Below are 23,937 nucleotides of genomic sequence, written 5' to 3'. Positions count from 1 at the left end.
TAGAGAGGGAGCTATGGTGACACAGCTCCTGGGACCCAGGGCGCAGGTGGAGCCGAGACTCCGAGGAAGAGGCAGGAGGGTCAGGAAGCAGGCACCAGGATGGGCAGGCTGGGAGTGGGCTCGTGGGGGCCCGCGGTGTCTCCCGGCCCCTGCCCAGCCTACACTGTCGAAGAAGGGCCGGATGCGGACGGCGACGTGCAGCAGCACTGAGCGTAGGTCCCACGGCTCCACTAGGCCCAGCAGCTTCGCAAGGCCCAGCATGGCCTCCAGGGCCACCAGGCTCTGTGGGTCGTCCCCATCATCCAGCCCACTGATCATGGAGGTCAGGAGCTGGGCGCCGTGGGCCCGCACCTGGGGATGCATTACACTCAGCTGTGCCCCCAGGTCACCTCTATGCACATCCACCTGGGTCTTGCCGGCCACAGCTTTGCTGTCCATCCCAGGGCCCCAGAGGGGCTGGCCAACGGCTCACCTTATCAGGGGAGCCAGAGGCGATGTTGGCCAGGCCACGGAGCACCAGCCGCCGCACACTGGCACACGCGTCCTTCTGCCGGGCTGCTAGGTTGTCCAGCAGTGACTCCAGAAGCATCAGGTCCTTCACCACATTGCTGTTCAGCAGCTGGAGGCAGAGGAATGGTGAACCCCAGGGGCTGGGCCCAGCCTGGCCAGCCCAGGCCGCCTCCCTTGGATCTGTCCCTTGCTCTGTCCCAACCAGTGCACTGCTGGGCAGTTCCAGTCCCAAGCCACCATGAGGTGTGAACGTGGCCAGGCCCAGCTGAGGGCCCTGTATGCTGGGGTGGGCTCATGGCCTCCCTGTGCCCTCTTCCCCACCTGACCTGGCCCCCACCGCTGTGCCCTGGGGCAAGCTTCCAGCACCATGCTTTGGGCCAGCACAGACCACACAGAGCCAAGGCCCAGGGGCCTCTGTGCTCAGGAGCACTAAACGAGGACTGGGCATGGCTCTGGCAGGGTGGGTCAGTGCCGGCCTGTGCAGGAGTTTCCCATGCCCTGCTGGACCCATGGCGGCAGTCCCAGGCAAGCGGCTCCTACCTCCGCCAGGAAGGCTGTGGAGGTGACCCTCTGGACCTCATACACGCTGCTGTGTGCGCCCAGGAGCGCCTTCATCACCAGGGGCAGCCGGGGGCCTGCAAACTTCACCATGGCACTGTGGAAGCAGGCCACACCATGCAGGGCAGGTCTCTGGGCCACCTCCCCGATGGGGTGGGGTGCCTCTTGCTTCCTGCCCTGCAGTCCACCCACGTGCCAGCCCAGCTCACCAGGCCTTTAGAGGGGCCTTTCCTTGCCCACTCCCTGGACTAGCGGCAACTTCAGCTGCACACAGCTGCCTCTCTGGCCCCCATTCCCCCACCGCCCTGTGGGCTGATACACCTACTCATGCCGGGCCCACCTATGATGGCAGCTAAGCCCCTCCCACGGGCCCTTAGGGGCCCCCAGTTGTGTCTTCATCCAGGTCCCACGGGACATAAATGGCCGAATGGGACTTGGCTCACTGGCTCTTACCTGGCCAGCCGGGCAACCCCTTCCTCGTGCCCAGTGGAGGTCCTGAGTGACTCCCAGCCTCCTTCCCGCTCCACATACTGCACCACGTCCTCACTGCCACCTCGCAGCAGCATGACCTGCAGAGTCTCCGCCGCAGAGCTGCAAGGACACGGAGGGTGTGGGCTCAGCTTTGGGGAACAGAGCCAGAGGTCCTGGTATGTCACTAAACTTTGCACTGTGCCTGTGCGTGTGCATACACATCCCAGGGCTGGCCAGCACCATCCCACAGGGAACAAGCCCTCAGCTGCCCCCGGCCCGTGCTGGGCACCTTCAGGCAGGTTGTGAAGACTGCCTCCTTCCCTCTGCTATTGGCCTGGGTCCCCATGAAGCCTGTTCCTGCACCCCAAGCTTGCCTCTCCCAAGTGCACAGCCACAACCCCCTGGGATACCCCGGGGTCTTGAAGAAGGGGACACCAGATAGGGACCTGCCTGCTCCCAGGTACGCTCTGAGGCCAGATGGTGGCCAAGAGCTGGGGTGTCTGGCCAACAGCTCAGCCAGCCACGGGGTGGCAGGTGTGGGCTTGCCCTGCTGCTCGCATCCATCACCCCTACTGGAGGGACCTGAGCCAGCAGCAGTTTAGTGTCTGGCATGGCCAGGTGCCCAGGCCGAACCACGCAGGCTGTCAGTGGGCAAGCGGCAGGGATAGGACGCCAGGACAAGGTCTGGGAACAGCAGTGGTGGCCCAAAGCCTGTGTCCAGAGAGCGCAGCAGGGCCCTCACAGCGACACAGGGAGGGCCAGGGTCCCCACACTGACCTCTCCCCTGCATGATGGTCACCTCACACCAGCCTGCGGACGTGTGTGCCCATGAGGCCTACAGGCGGCTGGCCACCTACAGAGCAGCGCACTTGACCCGCCTCAGGGTGACAGTCCAAGTGGCCATGGTCACCTCTGCTGGGGCAGGACAGCACAGCAGGCTGCGGCGGTACAGGGGAGTGATGGGCTCAGAGTGCAGGGGACGGGCATTGCTGGCCACGTGGTGGCGCCGCACGTGTCGCTCTGAGGACAAGCTCGTTTGGGGTTCTGAGACCGGTCCCGTGAGATTTCCAGGCCAGCCTCATACAAAGGTGAGGGCTGGACAGGGCCGAGGGATTCCTGCCCAAGGTGTTGAAGGTGCTGAGGCCTCGGGGGTCTCGGCCAAGGAGGCAGGTGCTGGTGGCCTCCCCCACAGTCCATCCTTATCGCCATGGTCACCTTTGGGTGGCGTGAGTGCCACGGGGGTGTCCGCAAGGGGTGGACTCATGTCTCCCCACAGCAGGAGGGGCTCCCAGTAAGCCCTCGCTGAATGGCCACAGACAACCCCATCTACAGCTAGAAGGTGATTCTTACTGTCCTGGAGCCCTGGGAGTCCAGCAGAGACTTGGTCGGCTGCCATGTCCGCACGTGTGGCAGCCCTCACTGATCAAAGACGCCAGCTACCAAGGTCATTGGGCACACGCCAGGCCAGCGGCCACGCATGTCCTGCCTGGTCCCTGTGCCCCAGGCTGAAGCACAACTAGGCCCAGGTGCTGTGCTCCATGCCGAGACCGGCACCCAGGGAGGTTCTTGGCCGCAACAAATTTGAAGTGTGGCGGTGCCGGCCCAAGAGAACGGGACGGGCTGCGTGTCATGCCTGTCTGCCTGCTGCCCAGGGCCTCTGTGGACGTGGCACCTGCAAGGGTCTGACTGGCTGGCAGCCTCTGTCAGAGCCAAGGCCTGTGCCTGGCTCTGGGGCGGCGGTCCAGGGGCTCCTCGTGGGGGTGTGAGGCCTGCAGCCCACAGCTCACGGCCCGGGGAGCAGCCCCAGCATGCCAGGCCCAGGGCTAGCCGAGCAGCACCCTCTGGTCTGTGCAGAGCCGGGCGGGCCTTGGCATGTGGCCCATGCTACAGTTTATAAGCCAGTCCTGTGAGGGGCAGCCCTGGTGGGGGTTTAGGGTGAACTGACACTGTCCCCCACATGTCCCAAACAAGGGGCACATCTAAGCTAACCGCTGGGATGGATGGGGCAGTAACCGGGCTGACACTCGGGCTCTGGTGTGGAGCCCTAAGGTGCCCAGTTATGGCCCCAAGAACCAGGACAGACAAGCAGACACCCAGGCTGCTGAAGCTCCATGACCCCACCCTCAGCAAGCAGCTCTCCCTGGCAACCCTGGTCTCCTGACAGGACCCCGGGCCTCCCTGGCAGAGACTACAGGACCCCAGACCCCAGCAAGAGCCGAGACAGAGGTGCCGGCACAGACTGGTGGCATGGGGAGCCTGGGCGACGTGGCAGCTGAGCCGTCCCTGCAGGGCTGGGGGCTGACCCAGGCAAGCTGGCCCCCGCGAAACAGGGGGCAGCGAGGCCACTGCAGAGTTTCTGTCCGAAAGTGGAGCCGCACCAGGAGGACTGAGGGTGCAGAGGCAGAGCTGCAGGCGGGCTCCCCGAAGGTCTCACCTGCACCCCGAAAACTCCCAGGGATCCACCTTCCAAAAGTGTGCCCTCCGGACCCAGGAGCATCCCCACAAAGCCCTGCCAGCCAGCCCAAGGCCCGCGCTGCCCCGCAGCCGCGCAGCCTCCTCCCCCACGGTCCCTATCCCCAGCTCGCCAGAGACGAGAATGGACAGCCCAGGAGCTGTGCTCCCACAAGGACAGCATACACTTGAGTGTCACCAGGGGGAGGCGCTGGCTCCCTGGGTACAAACTCGCCCTGCGCCGGGAGCCCGCGCACACACGCCAGAGGCACCGCACCCCCCACGCGTGCACACGCGAGCACACCGACGCGTGCACACGCACATGCTGTGCTCACAGCGGCGCCGCGGCAGGAGGTGAGGACCTGTTACCTGCAGGGGTCAAGGTTCCTGGAGGCCAGGGCCAAGCCGGGGGCCCTCCGCTCCTTGGCCTGCAGGGTCCGGGGCAGCTGGACGCCGAGGGTGCAGCTGACGCGCAGGAGCAGCGCTGCGAACAGCTGGGGGTAGAGCTCGAGCACCGCGGGCGCGGACGCCGGGACAGACATGACCTCAGACAGCGCGCAGGTGGCCTGCGAACAGGACATCGAGCTCGCCCCCACCCCGAGGCTGTTCCTAACGAGGCCGGCCGCGAAGGCTGGGCCCGGCTTCCTGGGACGCACACTGGCCCACACCCGTCAGCGTGTGTCCATGTGTGTCCAAGGTCTCCGTTTCAGGGGAGCCGGGGGACACACAGGGACACAGCTACGCCCAGCTGGGCCCTCTGGGGCAGGAGGTAGGCACAGGGGCGTGTGGCCACCTGGGGACAGGCCTGACCATCTGCTCTTGGTGCTGTAGCAGGGCGGAGGAGGGAATTCTCACAGCTGCTTTACTGCTGAAAACACTGCCAAGCCAGGTTTATTTTTTTTCCGCAGGATGAAACAGAGCAGTCTCCCCAGGGGACCGACACCTGCGAGGCCTTTATGAGGCTGGGCACCAGGGCCAGCCAGCCGCCAGGTGCCTGCGGGGCGGTGCCCAGGCCACCTGTGGGGTCCTTCCCAGTGGGGAAGAGGGAGAATGGAGCGAGGCGGCTGCCCGGGGCCACCACTCACCGCCAGGGGCAGCAGCGTGGCCACGCGGCCTGGGCAGCTGCTCAGCAGGAAGGCCCGGCTCTCTTTGAATGGGACGTCTCTGCTCATCTTCTGCAGAAGCAGCTCCAGGACCTGCGCAGTGAGGCTGGGCTCCACCGCCAGCGCCCGCCAGAGGATGCAGGTGTGGCTGCAGTAGGGCGGGAGGATAGTCACCTTGTGGCCGCCGCCGGCCCCAGCTCCATGCCCTGATGTGCCCAGTAGATTCTGTACCAGCCAGGTGGGACGTGGTGCCCTGACCTTGGGTCTAACCTCACCCCTTCCTCTGCCCGCAGGGCCCCATAGCAGGGCTGCCCGGCGGTGGGCAGAGCCAGCAGTAGGGCAGGGAGTGGTCCTGGTCGGTACAGGGGCCCAAGCAGGCTGGTGGGAGGGTCCCCTGGGAGCTGCCGGAAGCAACACCAGGCCCTCTGCAGGCCGCCTCTTCCAGGCAGTGAGCACCGTGGCCACCGACCTGGTGCCAGGAAATCACCCAGAAGTGAGGTCCCTCAGACGCGGCTGCAGACATGGCGCTTGGACGCACCGGGACGTGGCTGCACTTAATTTTACTGAGTGCAGGGAAGTGATAAACTCCAAATATGCAGCAGAACCAGGAGCCCTAAACAGACACAGTGGGTGTGGACGAGGGCTGCAGCGCCTTGGGGTGAGACGGGAGCCCCACATGAGACGGGCACGGTGGCACTGGCCTGGACACAGGAGAGAGGGGCAGTGGCCCTGCCAGCATGCGGCCATCACCCAGCACCCAGTCCAGAGGGCAGCCACGGTGGAGTGGCGCAGACAGGGACAGGACGTGGAGGGCGAGGGTCTGGCAGATGCCGCTTGAGTCCCTGAAGCAGAGGACGGAGAGACAGTCTCAAGGGGAAAAGGCCGGAAATGCTCGGACCTGCCCGCAGAGCTGACTGAGACCCAGAACACACGGGCGGGGTCCCTGGAACACACAGGCACCTGGGGCACAGGCGTGACCTGGCGCCGCCGAGAAAAGCAGGTGGGCATCCTACACAAGGACAGTGACAGCCAGACACAGCAGCCAGAGAGAAAGGTCCTCTCACGCACTGGGAGAAAACACTCGCCAAGCTAGAATGCAGACTCCGCCGCCGGGAAGGCCTCGCTGCCTGCGGGGAGGGAGGCGGAGCGTTTACGGGCGGCGCCAGTGCTGGAGGTCGCGCTTCGGCAGGAGCGAGACCCGGGTGACCAGGTGATGGGCAGACAGCGGGCGGCCGCAGGAGCCGGCTGGGGACCCACTGCCTGCACGCCGGGCAGCCGCAAGGCAGCGTGGGGACCATGGGTCCTCGTGAAAGGTCGCTTGTGGCACCGGGCTCTGGACCCCGCGGTCTCACGTGTCACAAGTGTTGCTGGGTTTCCCCGACCCCTGATGTACACGAAGCCCGTTCTCGGCTCACAGGCTGTGTGACAGCAGGCGGCAGCCAGGTGCGGCCGCACGTGGGGACCCTGACCTGGGACACGCTGCCCCTCGGCGACGGCACGGTGCCCACGGCGCGCGGCCCGGCCTGCAGAGGACGGGCGGCATGGGCGTGCCAGGCGCCCCGGCACGGCGCGTCCGCAGCGCTTGCAGGCGGTGTCGGCCAGTGGGGGCTGCGGGGGGCTCACGCGCCTGTGCCCCGGACGGGCAGCGGCCGCGGCCTGGGGTCCCCCGCAAGGCCCGTGACCACGTGTGCGTCTGTGTGCGTCGCCCCCGGGGAGCGAAGCAGAGGGATGAGCGGACGCGCCGCGCCGGGGGCCAGCGCCGCAGAGACCCGGCGCGGAGGGGGCGCCCCTGGCCACCTCCAGGGCGACCCCTCACAGAATGGGAGCGGAGCGGCTTCCAAAGTGGTCAAGCAGAGCAGACGGATGATAAAGAAGGCCCTGCCGACCGAAGAAAGACACCGGGAAAGAGACGAAGAAAGCCGGGGAGACGGAAGATGCCCTAGGGCTGGACTTGGGCCCGGCTCGCCGCGCAGGAAAGCGCGCGTCTGGGCACGAGGGCAGCAGCGCGGGGGCAGCGCGGCCCCGACACAGGCCCCCTGAGGCGCTCGGGACCCAGGCCTGGCAGCAGGGGCGGGGCGCGCCGGGGGGCGGTGTCGGGCGCTCGTGGGCTCTTCTCGGTGGCTGCAGGAAGCAAGGCTGATGGGCTGCGGTGCGGACACCGGGCCACGGCCCGGTGAAGACCCACACGGCACAGGGTCTCCAGAAGATCACAGGCTGGCTTCAACCCACAACGGGGACAGCAAAGAGGGGCAGCAGCAGGAGCCCTGTGGCCACAGCGACGGCCCCGGGAGGGTGAGGTGGCCGAGGCGGCTACAGCCACAGGTAGGACCGGGCCCTGGCGGGAACTCGAGGCTGGCGTGTGAGTGGGGGACGCACTGGTGACGGCGGGGACGGGGCCCCTTCCCTAGCGCAGACCGAGGGCCAGGCCCCAGGGCTCTGCTCGCAGATGACAGTGGGTGCCCTGTGAGGGGGGGCCCGGGACGAGTGGATGGCAGAGCCTACGAGGGCAAGCGCTGGGGCCCAGAGAGGACGTGTGGGGCCACCCATGGCTCACTGAGGGCAGGCGGCACAGAAACCCCGTGCAGGGCCCAGGGGACCTGCAGGCTCCCACGCGCCGGCCAAGTGCAAAGGCAGGTGGCAGCTGGGGCCAACGGGGACCCCAAGCCTGGTGCCTAGGCTAGAGCCCGTTGATGGCAGAAGGCTGGCACCCCCAGTACCTGTCGAAGGGCAAGGGGCTGCCCAGGAGGCTGGACACCACGGCCTCGCAGTGCTGGGATGCCAGGAGGGACACGCTGTTCTGTGTGGCCTGCCGGACATGCTCCTCCCCCGTCTCCTGCAGCTTGGAGCGCAGCACGCTCACGATCTCAGGGACCTGCGGGGGGCACGCGGTCAGGCCCGCGCCCTCGGGGACCTGCGGGGGGCACGCGGTCAGGCCCGCGACCTCGGGGACCTCGGGGGGCGTGCGCAGGAGGGGAGGCACCACGGGCGTCTGTGTGTGGCACGGAGGTCAGCAGACCCCATGGCCCCTTGAGGCCCGGCAGGCACAGGGGTTGCCCGCTGCTCCCACACAGCTGCCCGCGTGGCCGAGGGGAAGCTGACCAGTGGGCTGGGGACGGCAGGGGGGACACAGGTTCCCCACCGGACACGAGGGTGGGGCTGGGGAGAGAGGGCTGCAGCCTCAGGCGGGGTTCGCAGGTGCATCTGCAGATGCCGCAGCTAGGGCGGCGAGGGGCAGGAGCAGGAAGGGCGAGGTTGCAGGACATTCCCCAGCCCGGCCGGAGCCTCCACGAGGGAAGACAGGCCGCACAGCCCGACGGGCCTGTGTGGCTTATGCCGGGTCCCTTTGCCCTCAATGGGTCCTGGCCTTCTGTGGCGGCCCCCCTGCCCTGGCTGAGCGGCTGGAACATACCACAGTCCAAGGAAGACACGGGGGGCAGTGCCACGGGCATGCGGACCCCTGGATGGGCAGCTGGCAGGCTCCCCAGCATGCGGCCCCAACTACCCCAGCCTCGGGAAGAGGTGCCATTGCTGCCGTCCTCAGTGCCACTTCTCCCAGGACTGGTGAACACAGGGACACGGTTGTCACAGCCCAGCAGCAGAGTGCACTGAGGCCCACCCCACGCAATGGCCAGCCCTCTATCTGGGACCTGGCCTGTCCTCCTCACAGCACAGTCCTCTGGCCGGCGGCCACGTGGAGCAGCCCCACTCCTGGCTCGGGGGCTGTGAGCAGGCGCTGGCCCGGAAGGCGCTTCTGCATGCGCTAGGCGGGCGTCTTGCTCCTCTGCCCACCGGCCAGCACAGTGGCGGTGCAGGACGGACTGGCACGGCCCCCCCGGCCACGTCCATGGCACCACTACAGACTGGAGCCCTGGGCTCTGCGGTGAGAGGCAGCGGTCCTCTGAAGACAGGCAGGCCTGGGTGACTGCGCGCGGACGCCGGGCCCGAGCCTCGGCAGGCCCTGATTCTGGGCGTCAGGCTCGGCACACGCGGGCACACGCCCGCCCCCCGCAGGCCTCCGCGTGCGCGCGGCAGGACTGCGGAGCCACGACGGCCTCGGACCTCTGCGTCATGCTCCCTCACGCGCACTGGGCTTCTCCGCACGGCAGCTCTCCCCCCGCGACCCGCCTTCTCCGAGGGACGGCCACTGTCCCGGGGGACCTGCCTTCTCCACATTCCCCTGCACCTTGTCGACGAGATCCACTGGTGCATCCGTCCCCAGAATCTGAGCTTCAGGCAACGGTGACATCGCGTCCTGGGCTCTCGGCCGGCGTCCCGGGACAGGGACTCACCCTCCCGGCCCACCGGCTTCCGAGGGGCAGTCCCCACGCCGCAGGTCACCGTAGCGAGACGCAACGCGGTGGGCCACAGAGCGCGCATGCCGCCGTGTGACGACCGCCGACTCCCGCACCCCAGAAAGACGCCTCACAGCCCCTGCGGCCGCCCCCGGGCCGGCGCCCAGCCCCGGCGATGGCCGGCCCCTTTCTGCCTGCGAATCCGCCTGTTCTGCACACGTCGCAGCAACGGGCCACACGCGCGCGGCCCTGTGTCTGGCTTCTCCTTCGCACGGTGCTCTCAGAGTGCCCGGGCCGCGCCATGGGCCATGGTCCTTTCTGCTGCTGATGGCGTTTCACTGCGTGGACGGTGCACGCTGATTTACCCGTCGCCACTCAACGGACGCTGGGCTGTCGCCACCTTTTGGCGGCTACCGAAGACGCTGCAGTGGGCGTTGCGCACGGACCCTGGCGCAGCCCCGTCCCCCGTCCCTCAGGCACATGCCCTGGGGTGGAACTGCCAGGCACGTGGTGACCGCTGACCCTTCCGCAGCGGCGGCTCCGTTTCCACGCCCACATCTCGCTTTACGCGGACTGTCCCCTCTCCTGGCGCCGCGGCCGGCCCTTCTCCTCCTCCAGTGCCAGTCAGGACAGCTGTGGGTCCCTGGCCTGCCTTCCACACAGTCTCACAGTGTGCCCTGCTTCACGACCACGGAGTGTCGGCGGGAGGGAGGGCTCAGTTTGGTCCCTTGTCACGGGGTGGGACCACGTTTTCTGAGTCAGTGTCAGAAATTTTAAGTCCAGCAGTGTCCAGGTGCCTCTAAGAGGTCCCCGGCCAAGGTCTCTCAGAGCAGGAAAGAAAACTGACCTGTCATGACCCCTGAGGCCATGAGGTGCTAGTGTGCCATGTCACACTTGAGACGGAGGTGGCATGTTGCAGACATGCTCAAAGGACAAGCCTGGTAGTCAGGAACATGGCTGCCCTGGGGGCCGGGGGGGGTTAGTGTGTCTAAACCTGGGGGTTCGAGCTGGAAGGGGACAGCTGGGCATCCGGGTCAGTGTCCTGGGCCCACAGAGAGGAGCCAGCCTTCACTAGGAGCGGGTGGGACCCGAAGCTACAAAACTCCTAAAAGATCATGGGGGGAAGCTTCGTGCTGTTGGACTTGGAAATGACTTCCTAGACACACACCAGAAGTAAACGCAACAAAAGCAAAAATAGCCACATGGGAATATGTCGAACTTAGCTTCATGCATCAAGAGCCATCCTACGGGACGTGTGCGTCACCCACCTGATGACAAGTTAGTCCCAGAATATACAAAGAACGTAGATAACGCGACTCCACCAAAAACCAAATTTTAACTGGACTGAAAACCAGGCAACGCTCTTGACACGTCTCCACAGAAGGGCCCACGAGCAGGTGAAAGGCGACGGCCACGCGGCCACGAGGGAGACGCGGACGGAAGCCGGGGTGGCCGTGAGACGGAGGGGGGAGGGGCCGCTGCCCGCTGTGGGAGGCCCTGCTGCGGCCTCTACAGAAAGCCGCGTGGAGGCGCCTCAGAAGGCTCAGAACGGCCACTGTGTGACCCAGCACTCGCACTTCTGGGCATTTACCAAAAATAACACCAAACAGGACCTCGCAGACACTTACACGCCCGTCCGTGGCGTTACGACAGCCAAGAGGCCGGGGCAACCCAGGTGTCCGTGGGAGGACGCAGGGTGGGCAGGGAGTGGCGCGTACTGCACACCCCGGGACCCCGGTGGCAAACGCCTCCAGCCTGGCTCGTCCCCTCCATCTTACAGGGCTGCCGGAGCCCCTTCCTGCCACTCAGCTCTGACCTGAGAGCCGCACTGAATGCAGGCCCCAAACCCTGTCAGGGCTGTGCCTCCTCCCCACCCCCCCCCCCGCCACACTTCCCCGCCCAGGTCCTGCCTGCCAGCAGCACAGCCCAGCTCTGGCCGAGGGCCCTGCAGCGCACGCCGCCCCGTCCAGCTTCTTCCACCAGCCGACTCCGCTCCATGGTGATGCGTGCACACACCCAAGAGAAAACTTGTGTCCAGAACATGTAAGGTCCTTCCACAAGTCAGAAATAACACACAGACAACCCAGAAGAGAAATGGGCCACAGACCGGACCCCGCGCAGCAGAGGGCTCCAGGCAGCCAGTAACCATGTGCCGAGGGCTCGCTTCCTAAGCCACCAGAGACGCAAATTCAACCCTCGCGTGAGGCCAGCACATGGGAGGCCGGCGCAGTCATTAGAACGGGCCCCAGGGCACGCGCTCTGGCGGCCACCAGACCTGGGGGCCCCGGCTAAGGGGCGCGCCCTCGGCTGCGCCCCACACGCGGCTGACGTGGAGTCGTGCCAATGCTCAGGGAGCAACCGTGGCCACAGCTGCCGGCGCCCACGCCCACGGAGCAGGCCGAGCCGGCGAGGCGGTAAGCAGGGGCCGCACCTGAGGGCCCTGTCTGGAGCCCGCCCTCGAGGAGGCCTTGCGCAGGCGCCTGGCCCCCGCCAGCGATGGGGCCGCCAGCTCCGGGGGCCTCGGCGCCAGCCTCTCCCTTCTGATTGCCTCTCATCCCCTTGCTTGATGAGCAGAGTTACTTTTGCAAACTCTAACCTCTGTCTTCATACAGAAGTGAAAGATTTGTCCCTATCAGGTCCACAGGGCAAGAGAGCGGAGAGGTGAGGGTCAGACCTCCGCAGAGCAGTGTAGGGGAGGCGGGGAACCCCAACTTACCCAGCCCCCGCGCCGCAGGCTCACACCGCCCTGCTGCCCGCTTGCGCCAGGCCTGGCTTCACCGCGCCCCCCAGGCCCCGCCCCGCGCCGCACCTTCTCCTGGAGCAGGTGGCCCCGCTCCTTCAGCAGGCAGTTGATCATGACGCTAGCCGCTCGGGAGCAGTTCTTGTCGGTGTCTCCCAGGCCCTCAAACAAGGTGAGCAAGAGGCTGATGAGCTGATTTGGCGGGAGGCGCTTCGCAATAATCTGAGGGGAGGGGGGTGTGTCAAAAGAGGAGGGGCTCCGGGCCACCTCTCTGGGCAGGCGGAGCCATCCGCCCTCGCCCCTCCTGCTGCGTCCCCACCCCCTTCCAGGCCTGCCAGCCTGGAGCTCCCGTGGGGTGCTGGTGGGGTGGCCCCTGCACCAGAGACTCCTCCCCATTGGAGTCTGGCCAGAGCCTCCTCCTGGTTCTTCCCCTGGGGTGGGCTAGGCGTATCCCTGCAGACACAGCTGCTCTGGAACACTCTAGAATACAGTCAAGAGCATGTCCCGGCCTGGATGGCCTAGCTGCTGAGGCGCCCAGGACCTTCGGCTCCCCACCAGCCAGCAGTGGACCCTGAGCGTAATGGCAGCGGGACCTAGAGCGCATGCAGCAGCCTGGAGGCTCCAGGGAAGCCCTGCACCACAGCCTCCGAGAACGCCGCCGATGCCACACACCAAGGCCCTGCTCCGCCCGCGCCTGCCCTCGCCTGGGGCATTGCTTTCCAGCACCCGCATCCCCAGAAAGGGCCCTGCAGACCCGCCCCTCCTTCCGCAGAAGAGAAAGCTCCAGGTCCCTGAGGGCCTCCTGCAACACCAAGTGGAATGACGTCACCACTTGGCTTGGGGACTCATGGGGTGGGCCAGGCGCAGCCTTCTCAAACCCTCAAACCAGGAGCCAGCTCCTGACCACACCCTCCCTGCTGGGCCTCCGAGGGTGGACCCCGGGAGTGCAGGGAGTAACAGGTGGTGCCAGACAGCTAATTCTCGGAGTGAAACACGACCATACACCCCGTCCAGGTCCCGAGCCCACCGGCCCATGCTGTGCCCCACCTGGCACCCTGCAGAGCCTGCCCGTACAGGTGCCCCTGCGAGAGTCCTGGGCCCCAGCATGCTGGGGGTGCTCCGGCAGGTACCTGGGCTATGCTGTGGCAGGTGTGGAAGAGGGTGGCGGGGTCAGAGTGCACGAGGCCGCCTTTGAGGACGAGGAGCCGCTCCACCGCGGTGTCCCGGTAATCACGGGCGAAGCCTGCAGGCGCACGAGAGCGCGTGAAGCCGGGCGGAGGACTCTGGCCACTGGAGGCCCCGACCCTGCTCCTCGTCCCTCCGCACCTCTTCCCGGCCAGGGGCTCACCCTCGTAGCCTAGCTGGAGGTAGAGCAGGGAGTGGACGCAGCTCACGGCCTCCTGCCGGGTGGCAGGCCACAGGTCCGCACACCGTGGGGAGAAGAGGCCGATGAGGAGGCCCAGGTTGTGGAAGGGCACCAGGGCCTGGAGGGCGGAGGAGGGGCTGTGGGGTGCCAGGGAAGACTGTGCAGGAAACCCCACCGCCTCCTGCAGGCTGGCAGCGAGCAGCAGGAGACGCAGCTCAGGGGCAGTGGCACTGCCCCCTGTGGGGGCAGCTGAGGGGGACCCGCTGTCACAGACGCCAGTGCTCAACACAGGAGTCCGTCGAGTCCGTGTGGCTATCACAATCGCCACAGGAGCGTTTTAGGACCGGGTCAGATTTACCCGAAAATCGCCTGGGTTAATGGCCTCGTCAGAGCAACCGCAATTCTGAAGAAGTGTAGGCGTGCGCTCCAGAGTCTCGGCACAGGCAGGCTCCTGCCTTCGTCCGCAACACCCTCGGCTCCTGCCCCCGGCTCCCTGTCGCCCTCGCCCTCCACGGACGCACGGGGTCCAGGGCGAGGATGTTCATCAGACTGGGCTCCAAGTGGCTAGCCCTGAAAGCAGTTCCTGGCCCTGACGGGTCCTCTGTCTGTGTTGCCAGAAAGAGGACAGGAGGCTCTGGAACAAGGGACCAGCCCACGGCAGCAGATGGAGGACGGACGGAAAGTGCACTGTGCGACTGCGGACGTGAGGGCAAGGGACCTGGGACCAGGAGCGGGCGTGGGCAGGGGCCGCGGCGCGGTGGCCGCCTGGGAACTCACGCTGACGTGCAGGTGCTCCAGGAAGTGCTGCAGCAGGCAGGCGCTCAGGCCGAGCGCCCGCACCCGCTCATGGCCCCGGGGGGACTTGATCCACGGGCTCAGGTGCTGGGGGAGACGGGGGCTTTACGCAGGTGCCGGCTGGGGGGACAGCCCAGGAAGCAGGAGCCCGTGGGGCATGGGCAGGTCAGCGTCCCTGCCAGGCGACCCTTCCCGGCTTTGAGGACCCGCAGGCCAAGTCAGAGAGGGTCACGTGCTGCACGTCACCTCTGCCCATCTCTGTCCTGCTGGCCTGGCTCACGGACACGGCCATCCCAGGTGGGTACAGCGTGAGCCAGGCCGGGCAAGGGGCAGGGTGCTTCTAGACGCAGGTCGGCCCAGCCTACTGCAATGCTGAAGAGGACAGGAAGGGACACAGCACTGCAGCCGCCTGCCCATCCTGCCATCTTGATGGCCCCAGATGGTCAAATGCTCACACCTGGGGCACCTGCAGGGCCTCTCTATCCTAGCACCACGTTGCAACGAAAATACCAGAATGGGCTCCAGGTCCCATTGGGTCGGGGCCCGCCCCCCTCTGCACACCCACCCAGTCGGGGGGAGCACTGCCCACCTGCTCACATGCCACCAACACTTGCTGACAGCAAGCACCTAACTGCCCCTGTGGCACCCCTGTGGCAAGAAGGGCCCGGAAAAACAAAGGACCCCAGCCCCCAGGGCACTACACCGCTGCACACCTCCACCATGACCTGTAGGCCCTGGGGGGTCAGGTCCCGCTGAAGGAGGCTCGTCAGCAAATCCTCGAGGGCCTGCATGGTGTCCAGGTACAGGGGCTGGAAGGAGACGGTGGCCGCACTAGTGACCGGCTGTCCACAGCAGCGTTCCGCTGTCCCCCATGGATGTGGGCACGTGGCAAGGGACCCGCGGCCATACCTCCTGGCGGTCATCGTCCCCCTCAGGCTCGGTCAGCACGGCCATGACGCTCTGCAGACAGCCGTGGACCATGTCCGCCCGCACCTGCTCCTCCAGTGCCGGCTCCAGGGGGCTGAGCCCGAGTTAAGGGTCGGCCTCTGCAGGCTCCCCGCAACCCCCCCCAAGCGCCCGCACATGATAGGATACACCAGGTAGGTGCAGGCCAGCATGGCCTTCTTCCGAATGGGTGACCGCAGGGAGTCAGGGGGCTCCGCTCTGATGAACTCCTGCGGGGAGGGGGGTCAGCCACGTGACTCAGCCCTTGGCTAAAGCACCAGCCTTCCTCTGGGGCAGCCTCCCATCAGGCCATGCTGCAAGCCAACTCTCCACGCCAGTGCAGGTGGGCATGGTCCTCCCGCTGCAGGCGCCCCCCCAGCCCTGCCGGGCCCCGCCCTCCGTGGCACCCGCGCCCCCGGGCCGGCACAGCACACACCATCATCTGTGCCACCAGCTCTGCTTTCTGTGCGAAGTGGAAGCAGCCGCCCTGCGCACTGCTGCGGATGGCCTGGCAGACCATGCACACGCTCTGCACGAGGCACAGCTTCAGGGCCGGGTCCTGGAGGGACAGCGGGCTGCAAGGGGCCGCCAATGCCCTCCCGCCCAGCGCGGCTCTGTCCTGATGTGGTGCCGCTGCCCCTTGGCACAGGTGGCTAAGCCCACAATGGGCGGCTGCTCACAGCAACAGAGACCAGGCCAGCCCCCCACCCCCCGCCAGCCATAGCGCCACTGCCCGGCTGTCAGGGCTCCAGACAGCCCTCTGCTCATGGCAAAAGGCCTCAGATGGAGCCCTGAGGCTCTCAGCTCTCTACTGAGCCAGACCCAGGAGTCCCTGGGTCACGGCCTTGGGCAGAAGGCGCACTCTGCCCACCTGCATCCCCTGTGCCCTGCAGTGTGGCTAGGAAGTCCCCCAGGTGGGAGGAGCAGGGAGCACAGCCAAGAACCCCAGCGGAGTGCAGCTGCCCTGCCTGTCTCACCAACGCGGCATCCGGGGTTTGGGGAGGAGACAAGGGTGGCTGTCTCGGGGACACGATGCCCCCACTCTAAGGGCTTAGGAAGAAAAACTCAGAGCAGCGCCTCCACCCGGCAGCCTCAGGAGACGGACAGGGGCCTCAGGGTTAGTGCCAGAGACCCCAGAGGGAAGCGTGTTAGTGAGGCCAGACACCGCCCCCTCGCCGAGAGGTCAGCCCCCGGGGCCTGAGGGGTGGAGCCTGGAGACCAGCAGCCCTCTGCTCAGCGGGCAGAAGCCCCCTTGCCCCACCCGGCATCCCAGGTCGAAGCACCAGAAGGGCCCCTCCCAAGTGGCATGGCCAGCCCCGGCGGGTTCCAGAACACCCTCCGGACCGGGCCAGAGAGCCCTGAGCGCACCCGGCTCCCGCCCCTGGAGCGCACAGCACGGCCCGGAGGAGGGAGACAGCGTCACGCCGGGCGCTGCACGCCGTACCTTGGTCTCTACCTTCACTCCCAGAACCTGGGCGACAGAGAGTGAGATGCGTTACGAGGTGAGGCGCTGGCACCTGCGCCCTCCGCGGACGCCCGCCAGGCGCCCACCTTGGTGCTGAAGCACTGGAACACGTTCCGCAGGATGTCCGCCTCGGCCCTGGCCAGCACCAGCTCCCGGGGCGCCCGCGCCGCCACGTGCCCGTAACACAGCATCAGCGCGCCCTTCGCCTTCTCGGCCTCCACCTCGCTCCGGTCCTGAGGTCGAGGGCATGCGGGACATCAGCTACGAGGCTCTCCAGCCCCAGCACGAGGCCTCACTCTGAGTCCCCGAGACCCCGTGGAGGACACTAGCCGTCAGAGGCCTAGCCAGGCAGGTGGACAGCGGGAAAGGCCAGGCTTGGGCCCTGTAGGTACCAAGGTGGGAGAGCCGAGCAGGACAAGGTGCTGGGGCACCCAGAGTTGGGGCCCCGTCCTCAGAGCCTGTTCACACCTAAGCACACAGGACGTGTGGACCGGTCCTTCACACCTGGCCCAGCCCTGGGGTCCTGTAACTTGGACAGTCACTAGGAGACAGAAAGCTCAGGGACAGGGGCTGGGGGGCACGCGGTGCTGGCCTGCCCCTCCTGAACCAGGCTTCGACAAGAGTACTGCCTTGTCGGCCACCAGGGGGCAGAGGGCGCACGGATGCCGGTGGGCCAGGGGACGGGGAATCTGCCCCCCTTGCCACGAGCGCCTCTCACCTGCTGGCAGAGGGCTGCATGCCCATCGTCACCAGCTGGGGTGGAGCCTGCACGTGAGGAACCAGAGAGGCTGGACGCAGCTTCCAGCCTGCAGGGCTCCTGGGCTCCCCCGCTCCACAGCACCTCAAAACGCAGGGCACCGCAGCCGAGACACAATCACAGGCCAGTCCCGCCCCAGACCCCTCCGCAGTGTCAGTGACTTCTGTACCTTAAAAATGTTGAAAATGCCGGTGGATTTTCTGAACACATCTGACCTCACAAAGTCCTCCAGCTGAGTCAGGGTGTCGTCTAGGTGGGAGATGGCACAGATCCCAAAGCAGCAGGCGAGACCCTGGGGAGACACTCGGGACACTCACGCCTGGGCAGGGGGCATGCGTGCACATGCACTCAGGCTGGCCGAGTGCCCAGAAGAGGGGGCCCCTCAGCAGCCTGCGGCCCCGGCCTCCCGGGAGGTGCTGGTACCTCATGCTCGGCCTCCTCCTGGTACCGGGCTGTCTCCAGCAGCTCCCGCAGGTGCTTCTTCACCACGTCCTTCCTGGAGGCAGCACCCAGGGTGGTCCCCACACATCGGTACAGGAAGTTCTGCAGCAAAGCCAGGGGGTGCGGCTGTGCTGACCCCAGTGGGAGGGGTTCAGCAGCAAGAGCAGTGGGGAACCCAGGACAAAGGCCACTGCACACAGCGCAGGTGAGTTCTGGGCGGGGTCTGAGGAGACGGCGGTGGGCACAGTGGCTCCTGCATCTCCCAGCCACCAGCCCCCTTGAGGCAGCTCACAGGCCTTCTCTCCCTGGCTCTGGCAGGGCCACAAGGGCCAAAAGACAGACTCGAGCAGCAAGTGACACAGTCAAGGCACAGGAAACTGGACCTAAGGACCATGTCCAGAAAACTCCAGCAGGCTGTCCCCCCACACCTTCTCCTGGGGCGTCCCCCTCCCTGTCACCTTCTCCTGAGGTGCCCCATTGTAGCAGGGTAGCTGCTTGCACATCTCCAGGCTCAGCTGACAAACCCACGTGTTGTCAGACACGGCGGCCAGAGTGTCCCGAAGAAACTGCGGGCAGAAGCAACACAAGTGAGGGCCCGAGCCCGAGGGTCACAGAGTGGCCTCAGGGTGGCGCCATGCCATGGCTATGAGTGATCCGTGGGTGACCTTCGAGTCCAGGCAGAGAGAACCCTGGGTAGTCAGACATGCAACGGGCTAGGGCCACAGATAGTCCTGGGCCCAGCAGTGTCCAGGACAGAGGCTGCTGTGGCCAGGACAGGGCAAAGCCTGTTGCCTGGCTGTCACGGCAGGGTGGGGAATCTATGGGGGACGCAGATGGTCCTCACCCAGACACACCCGCCAGTCCCTCTGTCCCTCCGCCAGCAGCATCACTAGGTCAAGGCAAGCAATGCAACCCCAGGAAGGCACCGCGCGCCGAGCTGTCCGCACGCGGGCCGGAGGAAGCCTCCAGGCCCGGGCGGGCGGCATGTGCGCCTCCGCCATCTCACCGCCAGCAGCTTTTCCTCCCATTCCTTCTGCGGCAGGGCGTCCGCGGCGTGCTCTGAAACCACGGGTCTCCAGTCAGCCTGGCGGGTGGCCCGTCACGGCAGGCAGGAGTAGGGTGCTCAGCCGCCCTCCCAGACCCCGCGGGGTCTTCCAGTGCAGGAAGGAGGCCCGAGCCGGCACACATCCCAGGTGCTCCCCGGGGACACCCAGCATGGCTCACATCCCAGGTGCTCCCGGGGACACCCAGTGGGAAGCAGCCTCTGGCCTGCTGTCTGGACCCTTCCCTGAACAACGAGGGCTGCTTCTCCCAGGTTACAACACCCCGGTCCCCACGGGCCAGCACTGCCGCTGACGGGCAGAGCGCGGTAGGAGATGGAGGGGTCCATGCCCCGCCTCACCATCCAGGTACTCCAGCAGCAAGGGGATGGTTGTCGCCCACCGCGGACCCAACGAAGGGTGGATGTCCCGGTGCAGGACGTTCAGGAGGCCCAGCGAGGCCGCCCCGCGGCCGTCCCCCTGGTAGGGGCTGGAGGACACCGCCTGCGGGAGGCGGGGGACGGAGCTCGCAGCCCGGCCGGGACCGCGCCGCCGCCCACAGGTGTGGGAATGGAGGCTACCTGCGCCCGCCCCGAGACGCGAGGCGGCAGCCTTTCCTGCGTGACAGTGCGAGGATGGGAGCCCCCAGCCCCCTGAGGGGAGAGCCCGCCCCTCGGCGCCTGCTGTCAGACGCGAGAGCAGAGCGCGGCGCCACGCTGCTTACCAGGAGCCGCGTGGCTATGGCGTAGGGAGACGGCAGGGTCACTGCAAAGGGGACACAGGCTCAGGGGCCGACCGGGGATGGGGAGAAGGGCAGGGGTGGGTGACAGGGCCTGGAGGGGCGTGGACAGGGCGGGGCCTGAAGGCAGGGCCTGGGTCTGGGGCGGGGTCCAGGGAGGGGGCGGAGTCCCGGGGCGGGGTCTCGGGGCTGGGTCTGGGGACCTTCGCGGGCTTCGCTCACCGTTGCCATCGTACTGGATGAGGAGGGCGCCGGGCGCGGCCTCCTGCCTCTTCTGGGCCAGGTGCATGAGGCTCCGGCAGAGCGGGGTCAGCGCCCCGGTGAAGCGCACGGGGGTGACGAACTCGAGCAGGTACGGCCAGAGGACCTGGGGGCAGCGCCGCGGTCTGTCTCGGAAGCGCAGCCGCAGGGGCGACAGCCTAGGAGGGGCTCCCCCCCGCAGGCACTGCGCGCTCAGGACTGCCGGGCCGGGCCGTGCTGCCCACGTGGACGCGGCCCCACACCGGGAGGGGCGTGGTCAGCCACAGGGCGGGGCCGCGCCCGCACACTCACGTCGCTCATCCTGTCCACCGTGGTGCTGACCAGGTAGAGGGTCCTGACGCTGACGGCGTGCACGCTGTCGGCCGGGGGCTCCTCGCCGCTGGGGCCCGCCGTCTGAGGCTGCTGGGGAAGCAGAGCAGGGTGGCGCCATCCGCACCCCTTGGTCCTCCAAGGTTACAGGGCAGATCGTGCGCTCAGGGCCCTGACAGCGCAGCCAGAGTCGAGGCTGGGCAGACTGGTGAGCCCGGCTCCCTGGGAAGCTTGCCGGCACGGGGCCAGCCGCGCGCTCACGCTCTTCAGTACCAAATGCGAGCGCCCAGCGGGGGCGAGCGCCCGGCGGGAGCGAGCGCCCGGCGGGAGCGAGCGCCCGGCGGGAGCGAGCACCCAGCGGGAGCGAGCCTGGGCCCTGACGGCCGCGCCAGCTGTGCACGCCTCTCCCGTAGAGACCAAAAGCCACAGAGATGCTTAGGCTTTGAAAAACAATTTTTAAAGCACACTCTAAAAATGGACCAAATACTCTTTATACTAAACAAAACAACTCTGAAAGCCTGACCATCTATTAGGACAAAAAAAAATACCTCAACAAACTTAAAAGTGGAAATACACTCGGCCAGATTCAATGCAGACCATGCAATGAAGTCACGAATCCACAGCAGCCATGAACAGCTGCTCACCTAGAAAGCTCGCTCAAGAGAAACATATAACCTGAGTAATCCTTTGACTATTAAAGAAGTTGAACTTGTGGTTATAAACTTCCCAGCAAAGAAACCTCTAGGCCATGACTCCACCGAGGAATTCTACCAAAGACTTAAGGAAAAATAACACCAATTCTTTACAGAAGCTTCTAAGGTAGGCAGTCGCGGCGGCCGCATCCCTGGCCCTCACCCACGGTGGACCAGCGCACCCCTGAGGGCTCCCGGTCTTTATTCATAACTGCCACCCTGGAAGCCGTGTAACTGTCCTAGCACTGGTGATGGACAAACAAGCAAATGACAGAACACTACCCAGAGTGAGAACGAACGAACGACCGATCTGTGTGACAACGGAGGGCTCGAACGCACGCACGGCGGACACACAGGAAGGAAGTGGGACCCGGAGGGCTCCGCGCCACACGATTCCATCTACGGGACACTCCAGAAAAGGTGAACCTCGGGGACGGGTGACGGTGGCCAGAGCCTCGGGGCGGAAAGGTGGCCACGAGGAGGCAGAAGGAGTCTGCGGTGCTGGCCCGCCGCGCGTCCTGCCGTGACGTGGCAGTGGCTGTGTGGCCATGAACGCACCGGCGCACTTCAGAGGGAGCCTCCTGCCATGTGCCGGCCGCGCTTCGGCAGCTCCGGCCGCAGAGAACGCCGGGGGAAAGAGCACAGACGAAAGGGCAGGACGGTAATGAGCGAGAAGCCAGTCTAACCTCGACGGGCTTCTCTGCGCACCCTCTGAACCCCAGGATCAGCGGAGGCCTGGGGCCCCCCGGTCTCCCCGGCGCCAGGACCCTCCTGGCCCACAGCCCATGCCCCTGAAGGCCCACGGCTCGGCCTCTGCCCCTCTGCTCACCTCCCTTTGCAGATCGGGCCGACCCATCTCGGAGACGCCATCCTTCTCGGGTTTTAAGCATTTTGTCAGGGACATTTTGAAACATACACAAAAGCAGAAAGACTGATACAGCGAAGGCCCGGCTGTCCATCTCGACTACCACCTGCGGCCCCCGCCCAGCAAGCAGCCTCTGCTTTCAAAATTACTTAGATCCCTCAGCTTTCCTCTGCCTTGAAATGCTGGCGAGGGACCAAGAGTTCATGGTCAAACGCTCTGCAGCCAAAGGAATGAGGCGAACACATCCCACACGGGAGTCTATCGGTTCCAGCACCGAGAGGGCTCTTCACCCCAGAACACGGTGCGGCAGCCCCGCTGGCCACCTGCCCACCGCCTCGGTCTGCCCTGCCCCCTCCACAAGGAACGGGGTCTGCTCGGTTGCTCGAAACTGAAAAGCCCACAGAGAGCCTCCAACTTCTGGTCCTGCAGCAGAGGCAGTGCACCCCGATTGGAACCTGGGGCCGCTGCGGGGCACATGCCTGAGGCCGCGGTCACTCACCCACCTGTGCTCCGGCTGAGGCCCCGCAGCTCCCGCGGACCCCGCTCCCCACCCAAGCCGACAGCTCGCAGCTCGCAGCCCGCAGCGGGGTCGGCGGCCCTTACCTCCGCCTCGGGGGGCAGTGCGCACTGCTGCACGAGGTACTCGACCAGCGCCTCGCCTCCGGGCTGCTCCAGGTAGCCGTGGTGCGCCATGGCACTGATCACCTGCACCACTGCCCGCTTCACCTGCGCGGAGCCGAGCAGGGAGCAGCCTCAGAGGCACGACCCCCACACGGCCTGGCTTGGGGGCATGAATCTTACCCTTTCCTCTGCCTGCGGCTGTGCCTGTGACTGAACGTACACTTGTGCCTGCACCCACACCTGTATCTGCACCTCTCCCTGAGCCTGCCCAGCCCCCCCTCCTCATGGCCCCAGGCCACAGGGGTGGCCTCCTCGCCAGCCTGTGGATGTGCTCGCATGGAGGCTGCTCTCCTGCGGCTCAACCTCCCGCCCCTCCAGGCACAGACACGTGCTTCTGCTCCAGACATGCAAGCTGCAGCTGCCGCGCACACCCCTGGAGTCCTGACTCTCCACCAGCCTCAGCGACTCCACCTGGGGGCGCGGCCAGGCGACCCTCCTCCGAGAGCTGGCGCCTCCTCTAGGGCCACACAACACCAGCTTGGTCTCCTGGGGGGCTAGAGACAGGTCAGCCACGCAGGCGACCAACCAGGTCTACGTGCCAGCGTCCCCCAAAGAGACCCTGGACGCAGGCTGGGGCTTCTGGGGTGGCAGCCTCCATGCCAGCTGCCACATCGCCGCCACAGGAGTGGCTGACTGAGCCTCTTCCCCTGGAGGAGGCTGCTGAGTCTGCTCAGTGTGACGAGCCACTGCTGTGAGTGACGGCTCTCATGGGTTCTGGAGCCCTCCTAGAGAATTCTCTAACCTGAGGGTAGCTTTGGGGACTAACTTCACACCTGGGGGACCATGTCAGGACTGAGACCTGGGAGGTCCCTGCTCCTGCACGTCCCCGGACGCTTAGGTCTGGCCCCAGGGGCTGCTGCCTGCGCAGTGGTGGCCTCAGACGCTAGCTGGGCCGCACTCACTACCGCCGCTCGCTGTCTCACCTTGCTGTTTGAGTCCAGAAGGGGGAGCCTCATGGCGGAGAGGATGAAGGGCTTCTTCACCTCCATCTGAGCAGCTGCAAGAAACCAACGGATAGCTCAGTGTCCCCACTGAGACCGACACCAGCCACCCGTCCACACTTTGAGTCCTGAGGCCCCGCTGCCAGGGCTTTGGCCTCGGTGTGGCCCTACCCCAGTGGGAGGCACATGAACAAAAGCCTACCCCTGTCTCTTGGGGGACAGATAACTTTTTCCCAAATAACATTTTATCCCACTAAAAAGCTAGACGGTTGGTAGTTTGGGGCCGCAGGATAGTCAAAGATGTGCAAACCAAAAATTTTATAAACAGTAAAACTTGACCATCCAGTATAAAGGCACCAAGAAGCAGAGACCAGGGCCAGGCCCCAGGGCCCCTGTGGGACCCAGTGGAGACCATGCGACGGCACAGAGGGGCATCGCGCCCGCAGGCGCGCACCGCCGCCCGGCCCGGGCAGGCCCCGGGCAGGCCCCACACACGACGGCCGAGGCGGCAGGAG

At 66.2% G+C, this 23,937-nt stretch overlaps 1 protein-coding gene across 12 annotated transcripts in view; it reads right to left on the bottom strand.

Moving 5' to 3' along the window:
* MROH1 (maestro heat like repeat family member 1) overlaps positions 1-23,937 on the bottom strand; it is a 41,159-nt gene that overhangs the window by 1,582 nt on the left and 15,640 nt on the right. For 7 of the 12 annotated variants that reach the window (XM_036233184.1, XM_016131780.2, XM_016131786.2 and 4 more), the window contains 27 exons: positions 23,405-23,478; positions 22,404-22,526; positions 20,226-20,336; positions 19,896-20,040; positions 19,659-19,699; positions 19,297-19,438; positions 18,901-18,953; positions 18,353-18,460; positions 17,877-17,996; positions 17,623-17,745; positions 16,783-16,929; positions 16,676-16,702; positions 15,668-15,790; positions 15,382-15,461; positions 15,196-15,307; positions 15,000-15,095; positions 14,269-14,373; positions 13,474-13,609; positions 13,256-13,368; positions 12,195-12,347; positions 7,811-7,965; positions 5,076-5,241; positions 4,360-4,556; positions 1,522-1,659; positions 1,051-1,165; positions 473-619; positions 163-351 (listed from right to left, as the gene is read on the bottom strand). In XM_036233184.1, coding sequence (XP_036089077.1) covers positions 163-351; positions 473-619; positions 1,051-1,165; positions 1,522-1,659; positions 4,360-4,556; positions 5,076-5,241; positions 7,811-7,965; positions 12,195-12,347; positions 13,256-13,368; positions 13,474-13,609; positions 14,269-14,373; positions 15,000-15,095; positions 15,196-15,307; positions 15,382-15,461; positions 15,668-15,790; positions 16,676-16,702; positions 16,783-16,929; positions 17,623-17,745; positions 17,877-17,996; positions 18,353-18,460; positions 18,901-18,953; positions 19,297-19,438; positions 19,659-19,699; positions 19,896-20,040; positions 20,226-20,336; positions 22,404-22,526; positions 23,405-23,478 — 3,239 coding nt within the window. Of the gene's footprint in view, positions 1-162; positions 352-472; positions 620-1,050; positions 1,166-1,521; positions 1,660-4,359; positions 4,557-5,075; positions 5,242-7,810; positions 7,966-12,194; positions 12,348-13,255; positions 13,369-13,473; positions 13,610-14,268; positions 14,374-14,999; positions 15,096-15,195; positions 15,308-15,381; positions 15,462-15,667; positions 15,791-16,675; positions 16,703-16,782; positions 16,930-17,622; positions 17,746-17,876; positions 17,997-18,352; positions 18,461-18,900; positions 18,954-19,296; positions 19,439-19,658; positions 19,700-19,895; positions 20,041-20,225; positions 20,337-22,403; positions 22,527-23,404; positions 23,479-23,937 lie in introns of those variants that run through there. The other 5 variants (XM_016131785.2, XM_016131787.2, XM_016131788.2 and 2 more) reach the window with 4 other exon arrangements.

This window comes from Rousettus aegyptiacus, unplaced genomic scaffold (assembly GCF_014176215.1).
Source record: "Rousettus aegyptiacus isolate mRouAeg1 unplaced genomic scaffold, mRouAeg1.p scaffold_m13_p_15, whole genome shotgun sequence".
NCBI lineage: Eukaryota > Metazoa > Chordata > Mammalia > Chiroptera > Pteropodidae > Rousettus > Rousettus aegyptiacus.
Note: the sequence above shows the minus strand (reverse complement) of the source record. Positions and strands in the feature narration are given on the sequence as shown.